Below are 26,131 nucleotides of genomic sequence, written 5' to 3'. Positions count from 1 at the left end.
GGAGGTGGCTGGTGGGGCTGTGGCACAGGGCACGGGGTCGATGGGAACACTTGAGCAGTGCAACCCTTGCGTTTCACGGCGTCAGGGATTCATTGCTGGGGAACGCTGACCTCTTGTGCTGCACCTGAAGGCTGCCCTCTGCTAGCCAGGTGGACCCCAGTGTGTGTGTGGCCCTGCTGGGCTAGGGGTGAGATGCCATCTCTGTTACGTGCACAGAGCTTGCAAGGGGCTGAGAACTGCCCAGGTAAGGTTTTGCTGTGACCCTTCTTGACTCTGCTGTGCTTTAGGTGACAGGGAGATAGCTGTCACCGTATCCCTGGGGTTTCCTTGACTGGACTATAGCTTGCCATGTCCTGGGTTTATCTGTAGTCCCAGCCCAGAGGGAGAAAACGGATTGGGTAAGAAAAGTTGGAAGTGACTCAAACGTACTTTGCCTCCGTTTGTCATACAGGAGCCAATCCTCCCCTTTTTCTGTCAGACCCCTTTAACTGCTGTTGATGGCAACCAAGCATCACATCTCCTGCTTGAGAGATCAGCATTTAAAGTTCCACAACTATGCTCTGTGTAAGGTAGTGTGGTGTCAGCTCACATGGGAGAATTGGATGCAACTTGCTGTCCCTAGGACAGTTTCAGGTGCTGAGCGCCTTTTCCTTCTTTGTTTTTTTTTTTCTGTCCAGAACAGCCTAGGAAACAGCCTTCCAAAATAAAAGAAGATCCAAAGAGCCTTCTGAAGATTGCCTGTCATCTTAATCAGTCTCCTTTGTATATGCCCATTTCTCTCTTTTTGTTTGTCCTGTGTCCAATTAGGCCACCAGAGGACTGGTATTCCCTTAATGAGTACTTGACCAACACTTGCATCATTAAGTAGAGCAAGATTGAGACCTGGTGTGTGTGCTAACTTGGATTACCAATCTAGAGATAACTAGACCCTGGTTTCTTCTTCAGAGCTCTCAGTTCTTGTATCAGGCTGAAATTTGAAGCACTGTTGTGACTTTGGGGCCACAGCTGGAAACGCTCAGTATGGCTGCAAATTTCCCAGGCTGAGTGTGTTATATGTGGGTGTACAGAAGAGACTGTGCACAGTGAGAACATCCCCAGGACATGTCCCTTTTTTTTTTTTTTTTTTCTAGGGTGCTTTGAGGGTGAATGCTTGTCTGCTCTGTTTTTTCCAGTTCTAGACAGCAGATGGGATGCTGGAGGCTGTAGTCTCCCAGACTAGCACGCTGGAAATGAAACACGAAATCCAGTAGCTGGTCAGAGTGTTCCAGCCTGTGTTTGGGCCCTCCCCAAAGATACTTTGGAGTTTGTCCTTTGGATTCCAAATGGTGAGCCTGCAGAGTAGGTTTTTTTCATGGGACTGTTGCTGACAACAGAGCTCAGCAGAAGTGACGGCTGATCCCTGTCTCTTGTGACCATGTATCTTCTTTTCATCTGGTGTGTCTCTCCATGAGGGCTTTGCTGTGAAGCAGAGGTGGACGTGGAGCAGAAGGGCTTATCTGTCCTTCCCTTGGTTCATCATGTAGGTGAGGACATTAGGCAGGGGCGACTTCTGTCCTGTAAACATCAATGCAGCAGTTTCTGCTCTGAACAGGGATGGAGCAGCACCGTAGGGGTCCCTCAGGTCTGCCAGGCTTTGGGTTTGTGTGGCTTCCCCCTGCTACTGTCGTTCCTGCATGTAATGAATGTGTGTGTGAGCAGATCTTGCTAGGAAACTAGACTGAGAGCACCCCTGGGAGTGACGAGCTCCCTATCCAGGCCTGTCAGACATCCATTCAGCTGCTCACAACAGGGCGTCTGTGATCTTCGTGGGCTTCAGGTTTTGGTTCCCTCTGGGATAGCTAGAGTAGGGCTGCAAATAACATCTGCTGTTGAAACCGAAAAAAGCAATGGTTCTTGCCTAAGTCAGCTGATTTCTTCTTGTCTAACGCAGCTTTTTTTCTTGGGTTGAGTGTTTAGGGAAGGAGTGCAGTTGCCAGGGAGGACAGGGCTGTGAAGCGTAGAGCTGTGGCAGCACACAGGAGGGTGGAGCAGATGGGAAGCCCCGCTTGGTGCAGTGTAGGAAAAGGCATTTATTTTCTCATCCTCAGAAAACTGCATTGGCCTTTCCTGCCGTGCAACAGAGGCAACACCCAGACAGGTGGCAGTCGTGCCATTACACCAGAAAACTCCTATCCTTCATTTATTAGTGCCGTTACTGTGGCAACTGCTGACTGGATGATGTCAGCAGCAACCTGCTGAGCATTGCCTGCTCTGGGCAAGGCTTCAGTCAGTCCCTTAGTCATCTTTGTGCCCCTTCTCTCTACCCTCTCCAGTATGTCTCTGACTCTCTTGTACTAGGGAGCCCAGAAGTGGACCCAGCACTTGACCCCAGGTCCTTTGCTGTCACGCTGCTTTCCAGCTGGGTGCTCCTCAATATTTACTGGCCCCTGGGGTTATTGTTTCCCAGGTGAAAGACTTTGCACTTCTCCTCAGTGAATTTTTTTGAGGTTCCTGCCAGCCCATTTTCCCAGCCTATCAAGGTCATGCTGGATGGGACCACAACCATCTGGTGCATCAGCTGCTCCCTCCCAGTTTTGGGTCACCAGCAAACTTGCTGAGGGTACACTCTATTGATGCCTCATCCTACAGTTCATCAATAAAGATGCTAAACAGAATATCCAGTACAGACCCCTGGGAGCCCTCTAGACCTCTAGTTACAAGCCTCCAGTTAGACCTTATGCCACTGATCAGCATTCCTTGGAGCCAGCTGTTCACACAATTTCCTGTGCACTTCACTGTTACTTCAGCCAGCCCACACTTCCATTGTCTTCTCTAGGGGAATTTTGTGGGAGGCAATGGCAAAGGCCTTACTGAAGTCAGGGTGTATGTCCACTGCTTTCCTCTCATCAGCCAAACCAGCCATTTAATCATGGAAGATTGTCAAGTTCATCAAATGACTGACACTTCAGGAAGACAACAAATTAATCAGTGAGTAGATGCCTTTAACATGAGGAACAAGAGATCATCCTGGTCGGGAAGTTGGTAATGTTCAGCCACATGACATGGTAATAGAAGGGGGAGAATTTGAAAGGTGTTGAGACTGACAGGACAGAGGAGGTTTTCTTGCATGGGAAAGTGCCTCCAGAGCCAAGAAAGGATCATGATCCTAGGAGCTCACTCAATACTTGCCCAACCTGATGTGAGAGTCCTCCTCTGCCAAGGCAGGCAGCTCTGGTGCCACCCTGTCCTGCAGCAGGTGAAGCAGGGAGGAGAAAGAGAAGGTGAGGAGCAGCAGCCTGTTACTGCCTGCCCAAGTGAACCAACCAGCATTTACTTTTCCTCCAGCAGCACTGTGTGTAGAAGTCCCTCCTCTGCAGCGTAGCTTCCCTCTCCTCATCTACTCAAGGCATTGTCCCCTCCTCACCATAACGTGGTTTTTCAGGTTCCCCTTTGCCATCTCTCTATCATTATCCTTTTTTTTTCCCCTTCCTTACTGCTGCCTCATTTGCTCTATGGACTCTGACCCCAGAAAACTCACCAGGCAGCCCAGGAGAATTACGTGGCTATGCAAATCTAGGAACTGCTGCTGTTGTTGGACTCTGCCTGGGAATTGTGTGTGGATAATGTATTGGAAGTGCCCCGGTAGACAAGCTGTTTTGGTGTTCCTTATACTGTCTGGGAGATGCTGAACTTGCTGAGGGCAATTAAAAACTGTTAAGGCCTCCACCAGTTTTCAGAGTTATACTGGTCTTTGTAGCTTCAGTACACCACTGCAGCAAAGCACTGTCAGCTCTGTAAGCCTTCAGCATGGAGACAAGGGAGATATGATGCCAGAAACATTCCTAGATCACAGGGCAGCTGCCTGTGATGATCCAGGTTGTTCTGCTCTGTGATTTAGCCTGCTGGATGTGCAGCTCCAGCAACTAGCAGTTTCCAGTCTGTATAGGATATTGCTGAGCACTGGAATGCTCTCTTCACACGTTGTGCACCAGCGAAACCTGTCCTTTAAATGGACACGGTTGTCCATCGGCTCACTCAAAAGTCCTGTGCCAGCCTTTCTGCCCTTGATGAACCTCTAGCCTGGCTTCCACAGGAGCTGGACAGAAAGTGGTACCTGGGAAAAATTTATGGCTGGAATTGCTTCCATACTTGACCTGTTTCAAGCAAGATGACACAATTCAGATCCATATTTCTGTTTCCTCCAGGTACACTTCATTGTCGTACTACAGAGGTGTTCCTGACTTGTTGTCTTTCTCTGGCCTAGGGTTTGGAGGCTTTTGATTCAGTTGGGTTTGGGCAGAGCCAGAGAGTGGCACAGAGCAGTGCCAGTCCCTATTTGTGCACTTGCCAAGGAAGGGGGTAGATGTGTGAAGAATGGCAATATGCTGCTGTTCAGCTCTCAGGTACAACTAGAGGACCGTGTGCCTGCCACAGTCTTGGTTACCTGGAAGCTGACGCAGCTCATGAGACACGGTGGCCATACTTCTCCAGTGGAGAGTGTAGGCTGTGTTTAGGTCGTTTCATGATGCTCACTGCCTTGCAATTCATCACAGTCTCATTAGCTGCCTTCCCACAACAATTGCAGGGCTGAAAGGACCTATGTCATTGAGCAATCCCACACTGCGTTTGACTCCTGTTTGGCCATAAGCAACTCTGAATTCCCTTAAGCCAATGTTGCTGGAAATCTGACCGTTGGTTTTTGAGCTGCTTTCTTGTCAGTTGTGTGTTGGGGCAGCCTGGTATTAAGGATTCTCAGAAGAGCTTCCTAGAGAAGTGGTCTTCCTCTTGGTCACTTGTCACTTGCTGATGACCCAGCAGCAGTAAGAACAGTCCTTCTAGAGGAGCATATCTGATCCTCAGGTCAACCCAGGGATTGGAGATGGCTGGTCACTGCAAGTAGCACATGGTCCTGGTTGGCACACCCTTTAAGTCACGAGTTCTGAGGCAGACCCCATAGTACTGCTTGCTGATGCAATTCAAATCTCTGTCATTACTCCTTTGGGTGTGTTATAAGTTTTCCGGGACAGTATGTCCAGCAATAAGACACAAACAGCATGTGGAAAACCTGTCTGATTCCTGTAGTGACTTAGAAAGCAATAAATACATCTACCTGGAAAAGGAGTCCATGAATTACCCTGGAACTTCTTCTGGCAGCAAGCCTCCAAACTCAGAACATGGAGGCATTCTGTCTTACACCCATAATTCCTCCTCTTTTCCTGGCAATGGTCTGCAATGCAGAACAGTAAGACACCTGCAAAGGATCATCCTTATATGCTCCTTGTGTCTTGAACGTGGGTGCTATGCCAGGTGCAATGGGTAAATCAGACAACACTGGTAAGGCATCAGTCTAGGGATCTCACCCTCCCATCCCCTGGACTATTGTTCTTTAGGCTGAAAATAAATCTAGAAGTAGAAGGCTCCCGTATTGTGTTCCCATTATGCTGGCTGGAGTTTATCGACACCAGATTTTTCTTCCATTTCATAATATTCACATGAAATATTCTCTTTCCTTTTACCTTTCTGTTATCACTACCAGAGACTCCACTGCCTGACTGTTGCTTGTGGTGTGAGTTGTGCATCCCTGCCACCATCCAGCCCACCAAGACCAGCTGTAACCCTGTCCTTAGCACACAGCTGAGTGATACCTAGAGGCCTCTGTGCTGGGCATGGTAAGAGAAAAAAAAATACAACTGATTAGAAAGAAGTGCAGCTGAAATTGCTTTCCAGCAAGAGCTCACTTTTGCTGTTGCCTGAGCCTACTGTCACTCTGTCTGTCTGTCTGTCTCAGTGGGAGGAAAAAGGAATGGGAGGTTCCACATTAGAGTTTCTCCGTAGATCTGTAAACCCAACACAGCCTGGTGCTGCAAAAACTGCAGTTATTTTCATCACATCAGTCTGATGCTCAGCAACAGGAATGCTTTCAGAAGGAGAGGAGGCTTGCCAGGCAGGGGTGAACACATGAAGGTTGGAGAGCAGAATGGGATGGTGTGGGGTGTCATCCCAGCCAATACAAGTGAGGTCACAGAAATATGGGTTGATAAATTGCAGCTGGTTGGGGAAAGAGTGTGAAATCCTGTCCCTTTGCACATTCAAGTCTTGCATTCCTCAGAGTTGTTCAACAAGATCCCTTCCCAAGAGCTGAAAAGCTGGATTTATACCCGCAGACAATTTTGGCCGTACTTCGGGCATCAGCTTCTTTTACTGAACTTTGTTGACACTGCAGGGCCCTAACTACTGCTGGCTCCCTGGGTGCAGCCAGCCACCCTGCAGCTGCAGCTCCCTGCTCCAGAGCTGTTTCTCATCACAGCTCATCCTCACTTCAGCCCACAGCTCCAGTCGGCAGCAGCTTGGTCACGCAAGCGTCTCTGCTCAGGAGAGCTTGGTTGCTGGGAAGCACAAGGCTGTGTCCTGGAGAGCAAATGGCACACAACGTGGCCACAGCCCTGCAGTCTGCATCCAAGTCACAGGTCTCTTTTGTGCATGCTTAATCAGCTCCTTCTGTGCCAGGCATTTTCTGTCATACTTCCAGGGCACCATGCTCTCCACCAGTGCTCTGTAGTTTAATTGCTATAGAAGTATGCTTTCCAGTTTGCCATTATCCTCCCTTCAAAAGCTGACTTATGCAGTATTCTTCATCCACTGCTGATGAACACCAGATTCCCTGCTTGCTGCTTTACTTGTTGCTCCATCAGTCGCATCACTATAAGAGTCTCGTCTTCTATTTTTCAGAACCATAGCACATTGGTTTTGCCTTTCCAAGTCAAAGTGGAAAAGGATATAATCTGTAATCTAAAACTCCTTAGCAACCGTTTCAGGGACTTAAATCTCCGTGAAAGGAGCAGGATCAGAGAAACATCCCCAGCCATCTGTAATCCTGGCTGAGGGGTACAGCAATCCCAAACACACGTGCAGTGCCCATTTCCAGACTCCCATGGAGGGCAGTTATTGATCCAGTGGATGAGCAACCAGATTGCACAGAGCAGTGCCCCTTCTCTGCAGCTACACAGGGCTGGCCACATAGGGGGAAGGAAAGCAGCTGGGACTGTGGTTGGAGAATGCTGGGAAGCTGCACGAATGCAAACTTGATGATGTAATGGCAGCCTTCACCTTCATCCCAGCTCATTAACTGGTGCCCGGCAGGTTTGCCCTTGAGGGGCAGGATGTTCCTGCAGGAGGAGGCCGCAGACACTCAGCCAGAGCAGGGCAGATGCCACACCACTGATGTTGCCACCACAGCATGCCCAGCTATCCCAGCCCTGGGAGAGCCAGGGCTGTGGTCACTAGTCCCACACTGCACAGCTAGCAGTGAAGCTCGGCTTGGCAATGCAGAGAGGGAGCTCATTGCACTTTTTCAGGCAGAGCTGAAACCTGTCAGCTGGGCAAAGGCTTGCTGGAGAGCTGAGGCCTGTCAGTGCTTGTCCTGGTTGCAGACAGAGGAGGACAGGGACCTGGTCCACCTGTAGCCAGGGTGGTGTTGAGATGCCAGTTTCACTCTGAGAGGTAAAACCATCAGTCTCCCAAGTGAGCTAAGATGCAGCCATGTTCTAGGCACAGCCTGACCATCCTGCAGTGGGAAAGCAAGTTTTACAAAGGGGAAATGGCAACCTGAAGAGGAGATGGTCAGCGTCCGGGGTCAGTCTTTGAGAGTGTTCCCCAGGCAGCAGCAGCACACCAGCCTTGGTCATTCATGCTCTTCACTCACGTTGCATGCTTTCAAGAGGTTCAGCCCAGCATCTCCGAGGCTGACCTGACCAAACCCCAGCAACCCTGTGATCCCCAAGAATGGGTATGTATGTGCAAGGGTTGGGTTTTCTCTGTCAGGGCTGCTCTGAGCAGAGCCAGGGATAAGGAGGAGATGGGAATGAAGCAGCAGCAGAGGTCTTGCATGAACCCCGTCTCCTCCCCAGCCCGTGAGACACATCACAAGAGTGTTGAATGGTTCAGTTTACACGGAGCTTGTGGCAAGGCTGAGCAGAGGGCGTTCTCCCCAGAGAGATTTCTGTAAGGTGCCAGGTGCTGCCTGTGGTTTCTCTGCTGTGTGGGGGGTCTATGCAGCAGGCTGGTGGAAGCAAAAGAGTGGCTAGTGATGAAGCAATGGTGAGCTTGAAGGAAGGCCAACTGAGACAGCCTGAGAAACAAAGCAAGCAATAAAATCCCAGAGGAAAACAGCACTCCGCACCCAGCCGGGCCCTCTCCTGGAGCTGCCAAAAAGGCATCCTTGGCTCAGAGGTAAGCAGTCATAAAAGGCAGGGAGAGACTTCCCAGGGAGGGAAGGTTTTACCTGTCGAGCAAGTTCATGGATACCCTTGCCCACCAGCAGGGAGTGTTGAGCATGGCGGGCAGTCCCCCGCCGCAGCACTGCAGGAGGAGGAGGAGAGGGGGAAACAGAGCCCTGTTCCCTCTGTGGCACCCAACAAAGAGACTGGCTGGGTCATTCCGAGAGGGGACCAGGCCCTAGGGAAGATGGGGTGGGTTGCCAGCTAGGGAAGACTGAGTGGCTTGGCTGGTTTTGACAGCTGATTGTATTTTTGACCACCCTCCTCAGACCCAAACCTTCGTGGCTGGGGAAGCGTTTCTGTCTTCTTGTAGGGCTGTCCCTCAGCAGCCCAGCCCCACCAGACCTGATGGGTCCTTCTCCCAGCCACTGCTCTCCCTCCACCAGCTCATCCCTGCTAGTGGGCACAGGTCCTCATGGACTTGCTCAGCAGGTAAAACGTCCCCTGCCCACAAAGCTGAGCTTGCATCCCCAGGGCAGATGAATAAAGCACCACGTGGGGCAAGGCCCTGCTCTGCTCTCTGCTGTTTCTCCTTCCCTTTCCCCCAAATAAGCAGAACACCACAAAGAGAGACAAATGCCTTTGTTTTCCAGGGAAGGACTGTCAAATGGCATGTTGCCCTGCGTCTAGTTAGGGGCTAGATAAGTCCCCAGGAGCCATGGGGAGCTCTGTCACACAGCACAAGTCTTCGCTGACAGTACTATTGTTAAAAGGGGTGCATTTTGGGAGGGATGGGGCTTTTGCCCCCTGCTTGTTTCTCTCCAAGAAAGTCAGGGCTCACGCCTGTTTGCCCAGGGAGATTTCCCTCCCTGACAGCTCCTGTCCTGAACAGACAGCAGCTTGGCATTCACCAAGGGGGTGAATGGGGCTGGCCTCCATTTCTGGATCATTCCATGTGCCCCTGGGCTGGCAGGCACTTCACGGGGTGCCAAAACTGAGCTCTAAAAAAGTTGCCTTCTTTTGGGGCTGCTCAGCACCAAGTTTACAGTGCTCCAACCCAACATCTGCACCCAGCAGTGGCCCTTGGATCGCTCCTGCCGAGAGTAATCTCTCTCTGTCCCCAGCAGAGCCAGTGGAACAAGTCCAAGATGCTTACCCTGCCTGGTGTGGGGGAGGCCTTGCCCAGAGCTTGGCTTAGGGCTAGGTCCTGCAAAGGTCCCGTCTCTCTCGGGGCAAGGTTACACAACAGCAGACCCTGCGGAGACAGAGCTTTCCCTATAAGGTTACCTCCTTTTCATGGGCTTGACCTGGGGACTACTCTCTTCTCCCATCTTCCCTTTGAATGGGAGGACATGGATTATATTACAAAGTGAACCTGCCTGGCTAAACCAGTGCACAGACCAGGAGAACCTCCCTGGTTTTCCCCTGTTTGCTTTGGTGGGAATGGAAATAATGAATCCCAGCTGTTGCCTGCTCCTGGAGCAATTGCCTGAGTGCCTGGAAGCCAGAACCTTTCAGATGTCCATTGTTTTTGAAGATAATCCACCCCGTACAAGGAAATTTTTAGATGACACAGTGGCCCTTGGCTTCCTGGTGTATCTGGTGAACCTGCTGTGGGCTGAACAGACAGTGTGGACATGCCTCACAGACTAGCTGCCTATGGGGAAGGGAGGGTGTATCCAAAAATACCTGGCTGGATGATGGATCCTCCCTTACCTTCCATGCTGGGTGAGAAGAGCAGGCTTCATTCTCATGTGAGCAGCACTTGCCACCAAAGCACTGGAGTGTGGATGCTGAACATCCATCCCTATCTCCCCGGTTCTCACTGTAACAAGGTGAATCAGAAGCAGATGTTACATCTCAACAGCCCCTTGCTCAATCTGTGATCCTACTCTCCACCAAAACATCTCTCAACCACCAGCCCATGGGTTAAATACGCTTCATAAAATCCTCAAAAGTGTCCCACAGAAAAGCCCCCTACCTAAGCACGTGGCCAGGCAGTTGGTTGGCATGTCAAGGTTTACCTCTCCAGCAAAAGTCAGGAGTTTGTCAGTGCTCAACCTCCACGTCCATCACAAGAGCAAGGCTACAATCCTGTAGAACAAAGCCACGTTGTTCATTTTGGCACTAAGTACATCAGCATGCTTCCCACCCTTCTCACAAGTCACCCAGTTCTACTGGGACACGGAAAAATGACACAATCTTTGTTTGGCGAAGGCTGAGGAACCCAAGGAGCTTCTGCCCAGGAACACAGGGCAGAAGAGGAGAGTATGTCTGTGCTGCCAGGGCTGGGGGTGTGTGAGCTCATGCTCCTGACAAAATGACCTGCATTACCACCCCACCAGCTGCTGCTGTGAACCTGCCCCACCTCAGGATCTGTAGGAGGGAACCAAGGAGATCCCCAATGTGGATTCTACCTTTTGCATGCGATGTGGACAGTTGACACCTGGACTGGGCTGAGCACCAAAGGTCAGCTCTTCCCAGGTGCTGCAGGCTGGCAAAGCCCAGCTTGGGTGTCGGTGGGCTGCTTCAGCACCTGCTCTCTGCCCAAGGTGCAAAGGAAGCTGGAGAAGCCAGAGGTGAGGGAGAGCAGACCCTTGTGTGGGACATGATGATGGGTGGTTGTCCTTGGTGGAAGGGGTAGAGATGGCTCTGCAAAGGGCTTCTTTGGAAGGATCCACTTGCAAAAACTCCCAAAAGAGCAACACAGCCTCAGCACAGCAGTGATGTGTGTGTGCCCACCAGCCTCAAGGGTGCCTGGGTCCCCTTGCAAGGGAGTGGGAACCAGCAGCACGGCGGGGGATGACACATCCCAGTTCTTTCCACAGCCTCCACACTGTGATAGCATCAGAAAGCACTCTGCACTTTCTCCCCCCAAATAGTGTAAGCCTCAGGGAAATGAGGGTGCCAAGCCCTGCTGAAACACCCTCCCATTTCAGCAGCTGATCCTGGCAGATAACAGACAGCTTACCGGGGTAATTGCTCCAGCTAGCTCTAGAGCGGCAGGCAGCGGCTGCCTAACAGAGCTCACTGCCACCTTAAAGTTTGGAGCACAAAGTGAAGGATGGCACAAGTTACTGAAACCCCCAAGGGCGTTTTGGGGGACTCAGGGTCCTCAGTCAAGCCGTGGAGGACAGTCCCAGCCTGCCCCAGCTCTGTCCCTGCCAGAAGGGTGCATCCCTATTGGGGATTGATGAGCTACGCCACTCACAGGACTCCCAAGGAGAGCAGCTACATGTCTGCCTAATGCAATTGTTTTCTCCAGCCCTCGCTGTCTGGTGGGGCCCCATTCCCCTTTGGAAAGGCCAAGCTGGTCTTTTGCCTGCCTTGGCTTGTGCTCAGCTGTGTGCTTTGGGAGGCTCTCCAAACATGAGATGTGCCCCTAATACTGGCTCATAGTCTGGCTGCAGATGGATGCATTTGCCAAAGAAGATGCAATGGCCCAAGCAGGGTTTGTCTCAGGCAGTAAAACCCGATGTGCTCAGGCTCCCTGCCAGTCTCACCTCCTGAGTGTCTCTGCTGCTGTTTCTGACATGTGTGGAGGCTAACATCACAGCTCACACCCTAGGTACCACTTCCCGCACACACAAAAAAATATCAAATGGGTGTTTTCAGGCTTCTTGTCATTCCTGGCAGCAAAAGCCTGCTCATGGCAGCCCGTTTCTTCGGGATTATCATTCCACACCGGTTTTTACACACGTTGCTCGCTGAAAAATGGCATGCAGCTGAGTTTCGGTCTCAAGGGTGTTGGAGGAGGACGTGCCTGTGCTCCATGAACATACTTCTCCTGAACACTGTTTGTTGGAAGACCTGAAACCAGGATCGGGGTTGCTGCAACATGTTCAAACACAGCATCCACTTACAATTTGCATATTAAGTACCGCAAACAAACTTCTGCCTGGCGCATCTCAAAAGTCACTTTAACAAGAGGCAAAAAATGAGACGGCGAATACGCCTCAGCAGGTTTTTTCTAGGCTTGAAACAGGCTCAGTAAATGTCAGGTTTCTAAGGCACCTCAAGGACACCAATTTGGGTATTGCAGCAGTGCAGTGCTGCTGGCCACAGTCAGGCAATAGCCCGCAGCTCTCCTGCTCTGGCACACCTGTGACAAAACATCTGACCCTCGTGCACGGAGCTACATTTCCTTGCCCTTGAACTTCCAGCACTAATGAGCAGCACAGGGATAATCCTCGGTGTCATATTTTAGCGCAATTGTAGCTCTCAGTCCTGCAGCGGTGGCGTGGGGCTTAGGTTGCAGGCCCTCTAGGAGTCATTAGCCAATATCCAGACAACCAGTGGCAATGTTTTCTCCTCTGTAGTCAGCATTTTCTGAGCTTGCTGCTCTGCTTTCAAAATTTGTCATTTCTCATTGGTTCTTCTCAGGTTTGAAGCCTTGCCTTCAGTGCCTGCCCAACCTGAACAACACGTGCTGCACCCCAACTCATTTTCACTTCTATCTTTACCTTTCCTTCTATTTCTTTGGCTTGATTTATTTGAAGAAAACTGGAAATTCATGCCACCAGTCAGAAGTCGATTTTCCACTTGTTTTTAAATAAGAAAAATATTATCAGCTTCAAAGTCAGAGTTGTACGAGGTCCCTAATTGTACTTTATCTACAGCAGAACTTAAGGCTAGCTCCAGTCACTGTCCAACTCTGCCAAGTTTGCTGCTCCCCTCTGGCTCAGCAGCAATTGCCAGGCTTTGCTTAACCTGCCTTTGTAGCTCTTGGAAATACTCTACATGCAGCAACCCCCTGGTCCAGGCTATGTCATTGGGAGCGACCTCTCTGTGTCAAAACCAAGAACGTGCTTTCCTAAAGCGTTCCTTGACTCTCCTTTGTTGTGCTGCCCTGGGCCAAGTGCCCTTAAACTGAAGAGCAGATGGCCTGGAGCCTTCCCAACAAGTCACTGCCCGGCTGGGATTAAAGATCTGCTAATGCTCGTCCTGCAGCCTCACAGTCGGGATCCTTCATGTCCAAAGTAACCAAAGGCTTTTTTTGCTGTGCTGTCAAGTGTTTCCAGCGTGGTGAGGTGAGGAGTCCTGCTGCCTGTCACCCCAGCAGACAGAGGAGTTAACCCTCCTCAGCGGGTGCCTCCTCGCTGATCTCACATGCCAGAAGATCACTTGAACAGCTTGGGCCAACCACCTCCAGGGGCTGACACAGGTTAATCCATGTTGCCTGTGGCCAGCACCGAGCTCTCTCCCTGCCTTCCTGGCCAGGGTGCCGTGTCCATCCCACAGCCACAGGGATACCACCCCACTGGCCGACCAGGAGCACTCCCTTCCCCAGCAAGCGCTGCGAGGACCACAGACTCTGCACCCCAAAGGCAAGATGGAGCCCAGTGTGAGCAGACAGAGGTGCAGGGCAGGAGGTGGGGCACATGGATTTGGGAACCTCTCAGGATGCACTTAGGAGTGTGTCTAACGCATCCCAGCATCATTAGTGCAAGGAGCCATATGTGCTTCCCCAAGCTGTTGCATCAGGCTCGCCCAGACAAATCACTTGTCCGGATGCCCTTTGATAACATTTGCAAGATTATCTTCACCACTTGGGAACATATTTCCATACTGATTTAAGGAAAGCAGAGATTCTGGAGTCAGCAGGAGCTGGAGCCTCACAGACGGCTCCTAATCCAGGAAATTGGATGTGGTTGGAAATGTTTCAGCAGTCAAAGCTTGGGAGATCCTGCTGTGGCTCATTCCTGATGTGAGGCTCTGCGTCCACAAGATAATAAATCTGAGTTTAGCACACCTAATTCTTAGTTTAAAATACCACAGGCCACATAACACGAAGTGGCTGAACAGGTACAAAGGCTCTCTCCCAATGGAAAGATGTTGCAAATCACTGCAAGAGTAACTGCAGCCAAAACAGGCTTTTTGCCAGCTGAAGAGCGCTGTGTACAAGAGGGCTTTGGACACACAGTCCACAGGCTTGTCAGCCAGGCCCTTTCCCATTCCTCCTAGATCATCACTCAGGATGCCCTATCTATTGCTGCATCCCTCACAAGAACATCTGGGGCAGATCTTCCCTCCTTTGCTTCAGACACTTGCCCGACTGGGCTTCTCCTCTTCAGCTGCCAAACCACCTTGTTTAGAGCCACCTCTCAGCTTGGCCCAGTGTTCCAGCTCAACCCCACAACTTGCAGTAGCTGGACTCCAGCCCTCAGACTGCAGGACCAGTCCAGATATGCTGAGGCACACCAGTGCCTATCAGCTAGACCAGAAGGCATGCTCTAAATCAAAGCTACTTGCAATGATGAAACCCTCTTTTAGCAATCATGTTTTCCTCTTCAGCCTAAGATGTATTACAGCTTGGAGGTTGGGAGGTGTGAGGATGTCCATGAGGGAGGCTGTGATGTCAAGAAAACGTGCCATCTCAGCATAGAGAGATCAGCCTGGGCCCTTTGAGTGTCAAGAGGAGTGTTGGGAAAAGGCTGAGGCCCTGCAAGAAGAGCTACATGGAGCACCACGAGCAGCCCTAGGGACAGACAGGGATGTCTGGCCCCTTGTATGGGAATGTTGGGTCACAGCCAGCACTGGGGGATGGGTTCAGGGCTCAAAGGCATTAAAAGTTGGAGGACTGTCTGGGAGCGCTCAGAAGGGCAACTCACACTTTCCAAGGATGAGTGAACAGATTGTGCAAGGAAAGGCTAGAGAGAGGTTAGCAAATTTCTCCCAGGAGGCATGTGACTGAAGCACAGGCCACGCTGGAGTTGCCCACAGTCAGGACCTGAGTGGGGTGCCTACGCCTACCATAGTGCATGCTTGGTGGGGTCTTTGCTGTAATGCCTGGGCTTGGACATCTGCGTGGTCTGTGAATTTGGTCTGTCCCTGTCATGGCAGCTGGCTCTTCTACGTGCCCTTTTCCTGGGCCCATCCTATCCAGGACACAACCCCAGTTTGCAGAAAGTAGGTGCAGATGCAAACACCACCTGCCTCCCCGTCACAGCCAGAGGTGAGACACTGCTGAAGTCACATCCCACAGTCATTACTCCTCTCCCCACACTCATGGCTCCCTCTGGCCGAGAGTTTGGCACGGACAAGAGCACTCTTTGAAGCAACGGCATCATATCTACTCACTCCCTTTGGACTGAGCAAAGAAGACCTTTGCTCCCCAAGTTACAGTGCAGATCAGTGACTCTCCCTCTAATACAAAGCTGGGATTTCAAATGTTATGCAGGAGAGCTCTTCCTGGTGAGGAGAAGCAGGACTGGTGGAGAAGAGCCCTGTCACAGCGTAGAGTTCCCACACAAACCCATGACACCAGATTACTGTTGTAATCTGTCTTCATCTTCCTCATCTGCATCCTTTGCAGATCAAATGTGCTGCTAAACTGCTGGCACATCCCCTGACTGTCCCACTGCACACTGATAAGGAAGGAGGTGGCAGGCAGTGCAGATTGCCAGCTTTAGCCAGCCTGGCTCTGCCCTTCTCTGCCCACAGTGGTACTCTTCCGACACCACACTGCTCCTGAAAATCACAGGCAAGCACCTCTGTGTCTCCAATGTGGTGGAGTAGGTGTCAGGACACCTGGGGACACCATCCCTGCCTGGTGTGACACCAGGGTGAGCAGGGACCTTTCCTCCCCTCAGTTCAGCCATTCCTTGTGAAGGGTGCTGATGCTGTAGCTTTGGAGTTTGTCATCTCATCACAATGTCTCCAACCCAGAGGTAGGAAGGCAGATGTGACACTGTCCTGATGCAGGTGGCCCACAGCCTGCAGGCAGTGGAACACCCCATGGCCCCCTTGCCTCTGGGATTAGCCCGCTGTGCTAATGCAGTTTAATTCAAGGCTTCATGAAAGCCAGTGGAGACACCTGGACTTCTATCAGACAAATACAGGCTGCTGGAGGTAAACTCAAGCCTGAAACCTGAATTTCTTTGATGTGAATAGCCCTTTCAGCACCTTCTCTGGAATGGTAGCCCCTCCTTCGTTATCATCTCTTAGCCATTAGCTGGTCTCTAATCTCCCCAGCAGCATTCGGAGGAAAGTCCCTGGACAGACATAACTCAAGGACCTGGTGGCTCCTAAGGTTTGGTCACGGTGCCCAGATGCCAGAGATGCTGCAGAAAACACAGAACCTATGCCACAGCTTTTAAATGACCTCTTCCACTTCAATCTCCAAGAGAGCAAATATTTACAATTTTCCCTTCCCCATCCAACAGTCCCTACCAGTCCAGCCCCGTAGACCATGGCTCCAGCAGCAGCTCTAGTACTTGAAGAGGTGCCTGGAGTTTAGTCTCACAAAATCATGGATTTGAAAGGAATTGATTTAATAACACACACACATCCCAAGTAGAGGGAAGCTGACTCTATTTACTTTTTCTCCTCCACGTATGGAGCACTTCTCATCCTGCACCATAGGATCTCTTGGCCAGGCTCAAGAGTGAAACCCTGAGGCAAGCGACCAGGAGAAAGGGAGAGCAGGCACGTCAGAGCAGAGAAGACCACTTTGGCCTTTATTCTAGCCCTCTTGTGTCATGGAGTGATTAGCAACCTGGCTGAAGTCTGGAGCCTGTTTCTGCCCTCCCCAGCAGGCAGGAAAGAGGGTCTCCCTGCTACCTCTGCTGGCATTGATGGCATCAACTGGAAATACTCAGTAGTGCCATCCTCAGGGGCCATAGGGGCTAATAGGGCTAGGGACTCTCATTCCCTCAGCCAAGGGGGAACTGATGGGCCTCACAGCCATGGAAGAAAAAATTGTTTCAGAGAGTTTCAGTTCTGGGCCTCTTAAGGAAATCACAGAGTGTCTTGTGATTTAGAGACAAATATGCAAGACAAGGAGAGCTCTAAGCCACAGGCTTGGCACACTGCCTGAATTTTTTTCCCTCCTCTTTCAGTATAATTACAGTTGAGCCATGTAATAATTGGGTAACTTTTTCCAAAGGAATCCTTTCACCCAGTGAATCATACTTGCCACAAAGAGAACAGAGAGGCAGATAAAAGACATAGAGATCCTATGGCTTATTGTAATAGAAGCATTTTGCCCCCATTCCCTTCTTCCTCAGGCCCCTAGATGTGTTCAGGGTAGAAGCAAGAGCCAGGCATGGCACTTTCCCAGATAATTTCTTCCCAACTTTCCAAGGGGGCTTCCTGCTGGCTCCCTCTGCCCTGCAGCCAAGATGAACTGTAGAGTTTTGAGGATGCCTATGGGTTCTGTAAAAAAAAACAAAGACTCTTTTCCCTCCTTTGGTTCCCGTACCTACAAAAGTGGGTGGTAAAGGCTGGGTCAGCAGCTGGGCAGTCTCTGGGGGCAGAAAGGATTCATAGTGCAGTTGGGTGACCTTGGAGGCAGCTTCAGTCCTCTGTTACTGGGGTTTCACCTGGACCACAAATAGTTTCTGAGCTACTATGTGTGCTCAGTGACATTTCTTCTGCTCCTGATTTAACTAGAGTTGAAGATCCCTGCCCTCACTACAGACCCTTCCTGCCAAGTTTCGAGCCATATGACCATTTTCCATGTGGGATAAAAGCCTTGGGTAATAAAACATTCATTGTAAAACTATTTTCCATTAGATTCATGACCACACAGAGCTGGATCCCCTCCTGGAGTGGCCCGCAGCCTGTTTCCAAGGGCTGTGTTCAGCATCCTGAACAAGAGGCTGTGGGAGGAGGCATCTCTGCCTAATAGACCCTCCCTCCTCCCAAAACCAACCCCTGCCACCCTTCCCCATTGGCGCATAGGGTGGAGAAGGGCTGGGACAACTCAGCTCTCCATGTATTTAAAGGCAAGGGAGGGGCTCCAGGAGCTACTTGCTTGGGACCATTGCACCTCGGTGGAGAGGAGCAGTACCCTGCAGAGCAGCACCATGTCTTGCGTGAGTAGAGAAAGGGATGGGCCTCCTTTGCTGGAGGTGGCACTGTGGGGACTGTGGTGGCTGGGTGTGAGAGTGCTTCTGCCAGCTTGCACATCAGCCTCAGCTGGGTCTGTTCAGGCTGGGTGCCTGCTACTGCTGAGGGATGATCCCGGCTGCATCCACTACAGAGGGCCAGTTGCTATTTTGTGTTCTGGCAGCAGTGGTTCTTTTTTCCTGTGGTCTCCCTCTGGGCCAGTATGTGTGGGGATCCTTGCTGGGTTGAGTCCTAAGCTGTTTTACTGCAGCTCTGCTCTGGAGAAGCTGCTGCAGTAACATTGATTGCTGTCTGAACATCTTCTCTGGGCAGCCTTGCTGCTTGCTTTCTGGCTGAAGTTTTCATGAGTCGTTGAATTGTTATTCTTCTCTTTCTCGGAAGGAATGTGCCTTACAGAAGTGTTCTGTGAATGTCAAGGACTACATTCAAATACCTTAAGAGGTTAGAGAGGTTATCTTAAGAACAGGTATCGAGAGTATGGGGCCAGACTCTTTACAGAGCTGCCCAGCAGCAGGGGAAGGGGCAAGAGGCCCAAACTGAAACACAGGGAGATGAATATGAGGAAAAACTTCCTCACTGCAAGAGTGACTGGAACAGGCTGCCCAGAGAGGTTGTGGAGTCTGCTGCTCAGGAGGCATTCAAATGCCACCTGGACATGACACTCTGCAACCTGCTCTAGGTGAACCCGCTTCCACGATCCTTTCCATCCCTGACTATTCTGTGACTGCTGGGAGATGTTTGTGTTAGAAGAGAGATTGCACTTCTTTGATTAATTTGCCTTTCATTAGGCAGCGGGGCATTAAACAGAGATGGTCCCAAGAGCAAGCTTGTTTTTTAAGGTGGGATGGAAAAAGATTTTCAATATTCTTGAGGTCTTGCCTCTGCTGTGATAAAAAATGAGTACATATGGGTTTGCCAGGATACTTTGGTCCTCCCAGAGAGAACGTGGGGGGTGGATGTCTCTGTAGAGCAGAAGAATGTTCTTGCAAATACTGAGCCTACATTAAAAAAAACCCTCAAGCCGTTGGGAGATAGGAAGCAAGGTGTCTGAGTCCTTGGACCTGGGCAAGGCTTGCAGTTCAAACACGAACTAGGAGAAGGGAGTAGAGTCTCCATCCCTGCCATCCATCCCAGACAGACTTGTGTGGGATGACATGAGACCCGGGAGGCACATGGGTGTGTTTGGCATGGGGTGGGTGTGATTGGAGTGTGCAGGTGCTTACACTTCACTGCTGTGAAATACAGATATGTTGATGAGAGCAGCAGGAGACAAATTAGGAAATCGAGCTCCAGTCAAATGTACCATCTGATTGGGGTAACTTCTCTGGGATGTCCTTGCTGCAATGCCTTAGGTCAAGGGAGCTTCCCTGTTTCTCCATGGGTACAAAGCAAAACATGTCTTGAGAGGCAGCAGGGAAAGCTGCCAAGTCAGAACAAGTGAGCCAGTAGGTACTGAGCTAACACCTCTGCTTCCACGTTCCCCAGGGACCAGTGTGCACCAACTTGGGTCTCAAGCCTGGCCAGCGCCTCACTGTCAAGGGGAAGATTGCACCAAATGCCAAGAGGTGAGTTGTGCTGTGCTGCCCAGGCACAGCCAAGGCACTGCACTGAGGGGTCTGCAAAAGGTGGTGGCAAAAGGACTTTGTCCCTTGGGTAGAAGAGGAGAAAGGGTTAACACCAGCAGTGCTTCCAGTGAGTCATCACCTAATGCATATTGCAGACACGGTACTGCCAGGGGGCTAAGCCAAAGCAGATGTGAAGTTTCAGCTGCGCACGCTGGCAGTGACCACATCCTCTCTAGTGCAGGGTAAAGGAAATGGAAGCCGTGTCTGTACTGAGATTTGGGTTGAGACCATCTGCTCCACCACATCCTCTCCCCTGCACGAAGATGGCCAGGAGTAGGGACATTTATGGTGCCCCAGTGGATTTGCCTCTCACGTGGTGGTGGGAAAAGAAGGAAGAAAGGTGGTGAGCAGGCAGGTGGGCTTAAGTGGAAATGTCCCCCTAAATGTGTGGGGATCGGGGTGGCTCTGCAGCAGCCCCCAGCCCTTGTGCAGGTCTGTGGCTGGGGGGGCCCTTTGCAGTTAAGGTGGAGCCTGTAGCTGCTGTACCAGAACTAGTGGCGTTCCAGGAAACATGTCCCAGCTCTTCCCAGTGCCTTTGAAGTTTGATACTGTCTGTGTGAAGCCTCCCAGGCTTTCTCTTGCCAAACAATATGCCTTCTCATCTGGGTAAGAGGCCTGAAGGCAAGGTGGACACTAGGCTAGGAAACTTCCTCCCGCTGCTGTTGCAGATATTTTGGGATAGCTAATGACATGGTTATTATTTCATCTGCCTGCAGGATGGGGGGAAGGTAGTGGCTGTCAGGCAGGATGTAGCACTAGCTAACTGTTCAGGACTGAAAGGAAAACTATGGAAAGCAACTGACTTGTTGGGAGTTGGTTTGGGTGTGAAACAACTCTCTTTAGGGCACTGTCTACTGAACCATTACTACTCTTGTCAAAAGCTTTGAGGAAACCAAGATGTGTCTCTCCCCGAGATGGCACTCTGGAGCGTATCACCCCAGGAAAGTGCCCCTTAGTGCCACAGCACCATCTTTTTAGGGAAGCTGTGTAATACACCAAAGAGTTTCTCTTAGCCCTCAGGTGGGCTTGAAGAAACAGACCCAGGGATGCTCATAGTAATGAGAGACATGCTACCATAGTATTGATTTTATTTAAATTTTTTTACCTGTATTGATGTCTGCTGTTTCCTTTTTTTTTTTTTTTTTTTTTTTTCCTCCTCTACAGCTTTGTGATGAATCTGGGCAAGGATGCCACCCTCCTTGGACTTCACTTCAATCCCCGTTTTGATGCTCATGGTGATGTGAACACCATTGTGTGCAACACAAAGAAGGTGGAAGAATGGGGTGCAGAGCACAGGGAGACTACCTTTCCTTTCCAGAAAGGGGGCACAGTAGAGGTGAGGCATACATATATATATATATATATATATAATATATACTCTCTGTACATGCTCTAGTGAAGGGAGGGTGTTTGGCACAATACACCCAGCTGCAAAGGGTGTCCCAGGGCTGTCTGTGCAGGAGGTGCCTGGCTCCTCCTGCTTGGCCAGTGCCTCCACTCAGAGCTCTGGGCACTGTTGGAGGGTGGGGATCAAATGTGCAAACTCCAACTGGCTCAATGTTCCTATTGAACAGAGCACGGAATGGGCGTCCCTTGGGAGATCAGAATAATACTCCTGCTGTTAATGAACAGGTTATTCTACTGAGCTTGTTCACCCTGTGGAGCAGAGGGTAGCACAGCAGTGCTGCAGAGGGAAGAGGCTTGAAGAAACTTTCTCTAACTTCGCCATTTGCCTTGCAGATCACTTTTGGTGTCAACCAAAATGACGTAACAGTCCACCTGCCAGGCCACCAGTTCACGTTCCCTAACCGGCTTAACCTCTCTGTCTTTGACTACTTTGATACACAGGGGGACTTCACACTCCAGTCCCTCAGCTGGGAATAACTTCTTCTGACACCTCCATCTCAAAGCTACAGAAAAAGCAATCAATAAAAAAGAGTTTTGGTGTACTAAGTCTCAATGTCTAATCTGTTTAGTATCATGGGTTGGGCACCTTGCTGGGAATGGATGGATAGGGGTAGCCAGTTTTGCTTGAGTACCATAAATGGATGCAATTGTCCCAGCCTTGGTGCTTGAAAGTCATGGATGGAGTAGAGGATGAAGGTTAAAAGCCCAGGAAGACAGAAGGTTAGAAGTCCAAGGAGAGCTACAGGAGGAGATATTTGGGCTAATTGTCACGAGGGGAGAGTAAAAGCATCCCTTAAGCAAGGTCACCACCTGTTGAGGTCTAGACTGACACCTTGCACTGCCTGAATAAATTAACTCTGTGTCTACCTAAACTAAGCACCCATGGCTGACCTTAGATGGTATTGAGTGGCTGTGCTAGGTGAGCCTAGTGGGGCATGGAGTGAGGAGAAAGTCCTCAACTGTGCTAGTTTTGGCTGCAGCCTCCTGTAGAGGCTGGTCCTACTCCTGTATCTGCTTGGGACCTCTCACTGCTTTATGGAGACGGTAGAAAAGCTGCCTTGCTGGGTGTGGCAGAGGGTTCCTCATGCAAATCTTTTCTTCCAGTAACTGCAGGAGCACAAAGTATTGTGCTTTGGCACACAAGAGCAGTAATGTAGAGGTGTCTGGTTTTATTCTGCCCCGTGTGCTTTGCCTGTTCCTTCCAGAGCCGAGGGAGGCAGCAATGTCCAGCTGGAGTGTGGGATGCAAAAGATGTGTGCACTATGACTTTGTTTCCATTCTACTTGGCCCAAATGAACCTGAGCACTTCTCAGTCTAAACTGAGGCTAGACTCTGAGGAGTCTGAGGCAGCCAGGCGTGTTTGATGTTCCTGCATAGCTGCCTCAGGGACTCTCTCAGTCTAATATTGCCCTGGCACTGCTGTTGAGCATGCTGTGCCTGGTGGGTACAGGAAAGGTGGGATCTGCCCTACCCACAGTGCACAGCACTTACCAGGTTGGTCTGGGATGAAAGGCTTGGCCACAAGCAACACAAAGCACTAGCAGTTTGATGTACTACAGGATTCCCTGCAGGCCAGACCGGGCCAATTCCTCACATGAAGCAGTTGCAGAGCAGCTGGAGAACAGGGACTTTCCCCTACAGCAGCCCTACCTGCCGTTCTTATTTCGTAATTCATGAGGCTCTGCCAGGTCCCGTGTCCTAGGTACCCACGCAGAGAGAGGCTGGGCTGCTAGGAATTGTGGCTCTGAGGAGGAAGAGAGATAAGATGAGAGCTTAGCTGAAAGGTAGGAACATTTGGGGTGTACAAGCAACTTGAGGATCTGCAGCTGGATCTCTCCTGAAGTCCTGTGTTGCCCAAAGCCCATCTGCTTTGGATGATCACATCACATTCTCCTTAGAGCTACATCTGTAATCGTAAACATGGCATCTAGCATTGCTACCCCGTGTGGAGGTATGGCAGGAGGACAGCATAGCTTGGGGACTCTTCCCAGGGGGGGATAAGGATGAAGCTGTCCTTTCTGGAGAGCAGTAGTATGTGTTTCTGGAGAAGAGTAGCTCAGCAGTACAGAAATGAGCCATGCTAGGCTAGATGGTCTCCAGGCAAGAGAGCTGGCTCAGTTTACACAGTGGTGTGAACACAGTCTGGCAGACGGGGGTACATTTGTTAGGCCAGAGAATTGGGTATTTTCCTCAACAACAGCAGGGCCATGGTGCTGGCGAAGGTACCATGAACTGTCATGGTGCACACAGAGGAGAGCTCTCTCCTTGCAGCTTCCTCTGCTGGGTTGGTCTTGAAAGCTGAGCAAATGTACTGGACTCCTTTGGCTGTACTATAGGGGAATCTCGCAACGCCTCTTAATTGCACTTGGCAATCTTTCTTTAGATTCTTCGAAGATTTTTTTGTGATGGTTTCTTGAAGAAAGCTCAGCGGTAGCTTCACCACAGGAGTACGAAGTTAAGTGAGGTCTCCCGCTAGTGTGGCTATTTCTTGAAGTGACTCACTGTTCTTGTGAAATCTATGACTCACTGTTGTCCTGACTTAGTTATGGCTTGGCCCCGTTGCTAGCAAGGAGATGAGGGGTGGCAAAGGTTGCAGATGTATAATTTAGACATATTGAAGCTGACTGCTCCCTTCCACCCACTCCCCAGCCTTGTGCAAGGTAGAGGCTGGTGTGTGAGGGCTGAAGGATCTGAGGATGGAGTCAGGATCTCTGAGACAAGCATTCTCCCTGCCCAGCTGAGCAGGAAGAACAGCCACGCAAAGGGGAAAGCACTGCAACAACATCGATGGAAGATGCTGCATGCTGGCATGGAAGGCGACACACTTTTCTTTGTCACCAGCCAAAGGTCAGATACTCCCAGCCTGCTCACCCCTCACTTTCCCTCACAGACTCCAACAATTCCCTTGAAGCCAGGGGGATGCAGTGGCTTCCCACAGCCTGCTGAGAGGGTGCTGCAGGCACCACAGCCGTCCAGCACGGCCCCAGCGCCGGCGGTAGCTGCCGGCGAGCTGGGTGTAGAGGAAAGGGTTGAGAAGGCTGTAGCCATAGGCCAGGCAGGTGGCACCAAAGTTAAGGCAGGCCTGGGCAGTGGGGCCAATGCCCAGCCCCTCTCCCTGGTACAGCCCAGAAGGGGAGGAAGCTGGCCCAGCAGGTCACCATGATGGCAGAGATGCTGAGGAGGAGGCGCAGTGCAGGGGCTCGACCAGCCACCGGCTGCCCCAGGCTGAGGACTGGTAGCCCCAGGGCCAGGCAGGTGTGGACCAGCACCACACCAGGAGCCAGAGGATGGCCCTGGCCAGTTTTCAGTAGGTGCTGCTGGCCTGCCTGGCCTGCAGAGGCTTGGCCACTGCCCAGTACCTCTCCAGGCTCATGCAGTCAGGAGGAAGAGATGCTGGCATGCATGGTGAGGAGGTCCAGGCTGAGCAAAAGCCTGCAACCCACACCCCCGAGGAACCAGTTGTGGGTGAAGTAGGTGCAAACCACGAAGGGGACAGTGGAGAGGTACGGGAGGTCAGCCAAGGCCAGGCTGATCATACAGACTCCCAAGGAGCCTGCTGAGCAGCCTGCCACCCTGTCAGAGGCCACTGCCACTGTGTAGATGTTCCCCACTGTCCCAGTGAGGCACATGACCAGCAGCACTGCACCCAGCGGCTCTGTGACCAGGCTGTCCCCTCCCAGGACATTGCTGTCATCACCCCCACCACGGCTTTCCACCAAGAAACTGCCACCCTCGGGATCATCTCTAAGACTTGGGCTGATGACAGAAGGGTTGTAAGACATCTTTGGGTAAGCTGGGCAAGAGCAAATCAAGTTCTCAGAGACCTGTTCCTTCCTCCTGCCTTCCACTCTCGCTGTACAGGACATGTCTATCCTTAACAGCAAAGCAGCCAAGGGAAGAATGGGGAGAGTTCATCAGACATAGACAGAGTGCTCCAGGGAAGTCGATTCCTCACCTCCAGCTGCCCAGTCCATTTTGCTGATGTTGCCCATCATAAGCCCTGTCTGGTTGTTTTCCTTAACCATGAAAGAGCCAAGAAAGGGACACTGCCTTTTCCTTCAATACCAATACATGCAAGATGACCTCTGCCAGCCAGTAGGAAATGTCTCTTTTCTTCACTAGCTCCTCCTCTGTTGCTTCTCCAGAGTTTTCTGGGCCAGAAACAGTGGATGAACAAGTAGATTTCTGCTTCCAAGTCTGTGTCAGTTCAGCTCAGACAGACTTTGGAGAGGTGGGCCCTGTCCCATTTAACCAAGCCCCTGAGAGCTGCCTTGACCACTGCATGGAGGAATGTGCCTGACTCACGGCTTCACACACTAGTGTGAATATAGTTCCCAATTTATTCTGGGCTTTTAGACACTAGCTGAGGAGCCTCACTGGCTCCCTCCTCTTTCTGGCAGACATGCTTTATTCCCTCATACCTTCCTTCACCTTTATCCTGCTCCATCTTCCTTCTTGTTCTTGTTTCCCTTTCTTTTTCCCATTTCTCCCCGGACAGTTGTCCTCAGTAGAGACAGGAGACAACTGAAAGACAAGACTCCACAATATGGCAAGGAGGGTGGAAAGCATCATGCTGTGGCTTTAGAAGGGAAAAAAGGGCCAGCCCTGGAAATGCAATAGGCAAGGTGCAGGCACACAGCTCTCCCTAGCCAACCCAGGCTGAAAGAACCTGTCCCCTGCTCCCTCCCAAGGACGTCAGGGCCCTTTGAGGTTTGGGTGTTGTGGATGTAGTCCCTAGTTTGCAAATAGGCCCACCAGATGGTGGGACATCTCACATTTTCCATCCTGGCCCTTTTCCACCTTTGCCCACAAGTCAGCAGGAAGCTCCTAAGGACTCAGAGGACCGAATATTTTAGACTCGGTCATTTCTTCCTCTCCACAAAGACCATCCTCCTCCTCTAAGCTTCCCCGTCCCCTCCCCACTTCCCTTGAAGCCTCGGGAAACTGCAGAGCAGGGAGCAGAAGCCCATTACAGAGGCACCACTGCTTCCTAGTGAGATACCATCACATGGCACCCATGCCCGATGCTACCCTGCCCTTTCCTCACTCACA

The 26,131-nt window shown here is 51.1% G+C and overlaps 1 protein-coding gene and 1 pseudogene across 1 annotated transcript; one reads left to right on the top strand and one right to left on the bottom strand.

Annotated features, from left to right (window-relative positions):
* Nucleotides 1-17,913: 17,913 nt before the first annotated feature.
* LGALS1 (galectin 1) lies at nucleotides 17,914-21,621 on the top strand. The gene is made up of 4 exons (XM_066320144.1): nucleotides 17,914-18,013; nucleotides 19,533-19,612; nucleotides 20,837-21,008; nucleotides 21,413-21,621. The coding sequence occupies exons 1-4, from the start codon at nucleotides 18,005-18,007 to the stop codon at nucleotides 21,554-21,556; spliced, it is 405 nt and encodes a 134-aa protein (XP_066176241.1). The 5' UTR covers nucleotides 17,914-18,004; the 3' UTR covers nucleotides 21,557-21,621.
* A 2,311-nt stretch (nucleotides 21,622-23,932) lies between these two features.
* On the bottom strand, nucleotides 23,933-25,980 carry LOC136360960 (urotensin-2 receptor-like; annotated as a pseudogene).
* Nucleotides 25,981-26,131: the final 151 nt, after the last annotated feature.

Source organism: Sylvia atricapilla, chromosome 5, assembly GCF_009819655.1.
Source record: "Sylvia atricapilla isolate bSylAtr1 chromosome 5, bSylAtr1.pri, whole genome shotgun sequence".
NCBI lineage: Eukaryota > Metazoa > Chordata > Aves > Passeriformes > Sylviidae > Sylvia > Sylvia atricapilla.
Note: the sequence above shows the minus strand (reverse complement) of the source record. Positions and strands in the feature narration are given on the sequence as shown.

Excerpts from the sequence above, each read along its gene's own strand:
- LGALS1 (XM_066320144.1), top strand. Across the intron at positions 19,613-20,836 it reads ATTGCACCAAATGCCAAGAG|CTTTGTGATGAATCTGGGCA; the intron begins GTGAGTTGTGCT and ends CCTCCTCTACAG. Across the intron at positions 21,009-21,412 it reads AGAAAGGGGGCACAGTAGAG|ATCACTTTTGGTGTCAACCA; the intron begins GTGAGGCATACA and ends TTTGCCTTGCAG.